This window comes from Alligator sinensis, unplaced genomic scaffold (genome assembly GCF_000455745.1).
Source record: "Alligator sinensis unplaced genomic scaffold, ASM45574v1 scaffold794_1, whole genome shotgun sequence".
In the NCBI taxonomy this organism is placed as follows: domain Eukaryota; kingdom Metazoa; phylum Chordata; order Crocodylia; family Alligatoridae; genus Alligator; species Alligator sinensis.
This window is the reverse complement of record NW_005842125.1, coordinates 877,719-882,920: the sequence shown is the minus strand read 5'-3', so window position 1 is coordinate 882,920 and position 5,202 is coordinate 877,719. Positions and strand designations below refer to the sequence as shown.

Sequence of the window (5,202 nt, the reverse complement as noted above, 5' to 3'; positions counted from 1 at the left end):
AAGAGTCATGCCCAGTAGCATTTTTCAATCATGCAGTTGATATATTTTTAAAACTGGTCAGTGCCCTAGTTTATAATCTCAATGTTATTTCTTTTAAATATAAATGATCTTTTTAAAAAACCGAGGCAACATCTTTTACTGAGCAGGAAAAAAAAAACAACTTACCTGATAATTCACAGAGGAAGGATGAATATGAACATATCCATCATTTTTGGTTACAAATTTTAACTCCTCTGCTTTTGGTTGCATTTTAACAGCTCCTGTACTGGTTTTTTGATATTTTCCCTCTGGAGTTTTCACCTAAATGTAAATAGAATAAATGGTGATGAAGCAAATTTGAGACAGTCACATGTAAATCTTTACTTGCATCTGTTACTAAATCAACAACATATTATAGGGCCTCACTAAGCATTCAGGTAGAGGCGTGACAGAATCCAAAGTATGATCCACACAACTACGCCTCCTGCCATGCCACGCATGCATGGCAGGAGGTGTGACTGATTGTGGGATCCAGCATCAGATCCTATCACTAGGGGTCTACTGAACTTGAGGAGGCAGCCAACCAATTTCATGGGAAGAGGCCAGGGCTGGCTGTCAATTTTGCAGGCTCAGAGCAGTGACACCCCCCTCCCCACCCCCCAACCTAATTGGCTGAGGGGCCTCAGCAGTCCCATCCCTCCCCACATATTGCCAGACAGCCTGAAATCATGGCTTAATTACCCTGATTAAGCCTGGGGAAGTCATTAATCCATGCATTATTAAGCGTGGATTAGTGGCATTCCCAGGCTTCATCAGGGTAATTAAGCTTCAGTTTCAGGCCATCCCCAAGCAGGGCGCTGTAAAAAAAACCAAAAACTAACTTACCAGCAAGTAGGAAAGTCCTGAAGTCTTGGAGCACAGAGAGGAGGGAAAGGTGGAAGGGGGAGGACCAGGGAAGAGGAGCGGGTATGCTCGCAGCAGGCCTAGCACACAGCATGTGTAGGGGAATTTACTGTGTGCTGGGCTGTCAGCCTGCTGCCCAGCCCCCATGCACAATACTGCCAAGTTCAGCACCTGCTTTGTTTTGTCCTACAGTGGTCACTGCCCCCTGGCTCCACCCTGGCTCCCAGGCAAGGAAACCTCTAACTGCTACAGTGGTACCTGCCCCCTGCAGCCAGTGGCTTACTCTGCTCACCAGCTCTTACCTGAGCTTGCAAGGGAGGGCGTAGCTGGCTAGCACCCTGCAGCCCCAGAGCTGGGGAGGCAGGGGCAGGGACAGACACATAGTGACACCCCCCTCCCCCCCAGCTCAGTAGGAGCTTGCCTGGGCACTGTGGCAGCAGCCTATTCTTACATCTCACCCCAACCATGTGCTTCAAGACTACAGGGCTTCCCATGTGCTTTTCTCCTTGTGGGTAAATTTATTTATTTATTTTTTCAGCAAGCAAGCCAAAAGTGTAGAGCCTGCAGTCTTTTATGGAGCCTGCCCAAAATCACAGGTTCTGAGAAAATCGCAAAATTGTGATTTTGGTAGGTCCCTACCAATGTTAAAATCAAAGCATGCAACATGAATCTGCTGCTCAAAGGGGAAGGGGACGGAAGCAACGGGAAGTGGTGTATGTAATACAACAACAAAAAAAGAACGTCTCACTCACCTGGACCACATTAGGATAGAGAGCAGCACATAACATTGCTGATATCAGCTTGATATTCTCTGCATTAGAGTTTGCCTGTGAAATGAATTGATGTATTCAGGACAACAGTGCCCAAGTTACACCTTACGTGCTTCACACTTTATAGACTTTACACTAGAGACACAATTTCTTGAATGTTTCACTGCAGAACGCTAAATGGCTGACACTCCAATACACCCTCTTTGAAGCTCACACTCATTCCATATTAGAAGCAAGTTGATAGTTCTTACATTTTCCCCATAGGTTTACACTACACTATTACCCTGAGTTAACCAACTGCCAACTAACTCAAGGTAGTTAAGGTGTGTAAAGGCTCATCTGGACACTCCTCAAATACTTGTTCCAGGCTACAGAGTGACTATTTGCTGGGGTAAATCATAAATCTGATTAGGTCAATGAACAAAGCACCATGGGATATACCTCTACAAGTCAACATGCTTTGTACATTTGAGTATGGTGCAGGTCTGGACCCAGCAGTTTGAAAGAAATTTTGTAGCATGGCTACAAAGGTTAACTCAAGGTAAGGTCTATCTAATGCAGACACAGCCAGTAACTGACCAAAATGAGGACATGAAGGGCCTGTGGCATCTTGGATAAGCCAAAGCATTGCTCATCATCAGGAAGAGACATTTGGAGATTTTAGCTGTGTCTGCATCTAAAAGTGTTCAGAGCCTTGGGTTGATGCAACTCCAGTACCACCCTTCCACTGCTTCAGGGCCGAAGAGACCAGGCTGAGAGAAAAGAGCTGTTCCTCTCCAGGATAGACTTTGCAATAGCTACCTACACCTGCACTAGCAGTCCACTGGGAACTCTATATGGCTAAGGCAGGAAGGCTCCTACTTGTTAATGGCAGTTGCTGTGGCAGCCCAAAACCATGGAAACCACAAGCCATGCCATGTGGCCACGCAGCTTTTCACTGTAATTACACATGCATACCAAGGATTTAGTCTTGCAGGATAAAAGATATGAGAGACCTCAGAAACTGAGTGTTCCCCCAATCTCCACCCCCAAACCCAAGCCATAATGCTAGTCTCCCAAGTGTAATGGAGGAGAGTTGGTCAACATAAAGAAGAAAATGGTGATCACCACTGAGGCAGTGGTAATCACCACTTAGGCAGTGAGGCATGCACACCAGACCCAAATTAACTCTCAATGCAAAGGTCAATTAGAGGCCACAGAATCAGTTTAAGATCACTAACACTCCAGTTACCTCTTCTCCTGTAGCATCCAAAACGCCATCTCCTCCTTGGAACCACCTCTTCTCCATGTCCCTGGCTCTCAAGCCCTCCTTCACAAATCCAATATCAGAGAGTAGCTCTGTGAATTGCCTTTTCAGGCTAGCTATTTCCTACAAGCAAAAAAAAAAGTTTTTTTAAAAGGTTCTATTTTTTATTATTTTTACTGAATTGCTCAGGCTGAAATACCAAGTTGCAAGAACAAGCTATCTGTGGTGGAGGCCATCACCTCCACCTATTTTCATCACTTGCAGTAAGAAAACTGATGCATGTGCAGTTCCTCAGTTAAAGAGGATCTCCACCACAAGAGGCTGTCCAATGAAATATTATAGTGCTGTGGAGGCCATCCTTTTTGGCAAGCGTGCCACAAATTAAGCCCTGTGCCCTCCCCACGTAACAGTCCAATCCCCTTCCCCTGCCTAACCTACTCCTCTGCTTTCTACTCCCTACCCCTCCCCAATCTCTCACATGCCACACAGAGGCTACCCATAGCACTTATGGTATATAAGCTTAGCCATCCCTGTTATAGTGCAGGCACTGCAACCATAGCAGCTAAGGTTGGAACCTTCTCATACCACTTATAACTACAATCTTTATTATTATTCAGAATCTTTCAAACCAGTTTTTTTGGGGGCTGAAGTATTCTAGCTTTGGTTTAAACCTAGAGTTGATTTAAATTAAATACCTGCTAATGCTAGGATTATAGGCTGAGGGAGCTGGTCAAAATTTCAGTAAGTAACGTTTCATTTTCCTGGATGAACCAGATAGGAAGGGCAAGAACGGGGAAGAAGAGTAGGTGGAATAATAGAAGGTGGAGATGGTTGTATACTTTTATTAATTCAGAAAACTGTTGAGTTAAATGCAACTTGCCTGCAGAACTCTTCCTGATAAAAAATTCTCCCTGCAGTAGCTATAACTTGCATGAGAACTCTCTTTGGTGCTCAGGCGCCACCCCTAAACAACAGAAAAATATAAATTTCAATATATTGTACAATCCTACATTGCAGCTCTTCCAAATTTTTCACTTAAGCCATTGATTTTAACTTACCTTATAAGCCTGAAGAAGAGCCAGATAATCACTATTTCCTATGGCAAATTCCAGTTTCTTTTTATTTGCTTCCTCCCGTTTATCCCATGGAGACACCTGAATAGATACATGGACACATTTCATCTCTTTTTTTTCTTTCCCAACTGAAAACAGGTTTTTTAATACCAAAGGATACATTGTCTATATGAGATCAGTAAGGTGTCAACTGCTCATCTCCAAGAACATCAGAACTGTACACAAGCAGTAACTTAAATATCTGTCTACACTGCTTTTGCAGACCCAATGCTAAAACTTTTAAGTTGGAATTAACTGGTTTCAGAATCATTCCAAAGCAAAGTAGCCATTAGAGAGAGATGCATCCACTGACCCTGGATTCAAATTTGTAATAAAGTTTACTCCCTTCAGAGTTCTCTGCCTCCCTTCAGCAGCTCTAGGTAATACAACAATAGACCTCCTACATCTGCTCTAAGCAATACAACTACTGAGAAACTGAAAGAAACTGTATCAGTGTGCAGTGGAATCAGAGGACAGTGATTCGATTTGAAGATTTGGATCACTGTCCTGAATCAATTCAGCTGAATAAGCTTTGGAAGATTTGGTGCTGATTCAGAGATTCGAACTGGCTGGGGAGAGGCAGGCACAGCCAGGCAGCTGCAGGGTCTCCTGTGGCTCCTCCGGCTGTGCCTGCCTCTCTCCGGGCAGGGGGAGCCACGGGAGAAGCCCCCATGGTTGCCCTGCTGAGTCCCAGCCCAGTTCTAGCACTTAGTATTAAAAAAAAACCCAAAAAAACAAAGCCCTGCACTCACTGCAGGAGTGGCGATTGGGACCTCTGGGCACTTGTGGCAGAGCACCCCCATACAGTGTGGGGCAGTAGGAATCGCCCTCCCCGCTTGGTACCCGCGCAGCAGCTGCCCCATGGCGTGGGTTCAGCACGGCTCAGCAGGGCGCCACATACTCCCTGGGAGTTGAGGCCACTGGAGCCAAGTGCTTCTGGGCTACAGCTGACATGCGGAGCTGCCCCAGATCCCAGACAGCGCATGGCACCCTGCCAAGCCGCGCTGCACTCACACAATGTGACAGCTGTGGCGTGGGTGCCAGGGGAGGAGGGCGGGGAGATCCCCACTGCCCCCAACTGCGCAGGGGGGCTTCTCTGCCACAAATGCCCAGAGGCCCCAATCATCGCTGCCAGAACCAGTGAATGCAGGGCTTTTTTTTTTTTTTTTTTTTTTTAAAAGGGGTGGGGGGG

At 45.8% G+C, this 5,202-nt stretch overlaps 1 protein-coding gene across 6 annotated transcripts in view; it reads right to left on the bottom strand.

Annotated features, from left to right (window-relative positions):
• DHX57 (DExH-box helicase 57) overlaps nt 1–5,202 on the bottom strand; it is a 49,806-nt gene that overhangs the window by 10,777 nt on the left and 33,827 nt on the right. For all 6 annotated transcript variants that reach the window (XM_025205710.1, XM_025205711.1, XM_025205709.1 and 3 more), the window contains 5 exons: nt 3,957–4,052; nt 3,779–3,862; nt 2,884–3,021; nt 1,635–1,709; nt 166–300 (listed from right to left, as the gene is read on the bottom strand). In XM_025205710.1, coding sequence (XP_025061495.1) covers nt 166–300; nt 1,635–1,709; nt 2,884–3,021; nt 3,779–3,862; nt 3,957–4,052 — 528 coding nt within the window. The remainder of the gene's footprint in view (nt 1–165; nt 301–1,634; nt 1,710–2,883; nt 3,022–3,778; nt 3,863–3,956; nt 4,053–5,202) is intronic.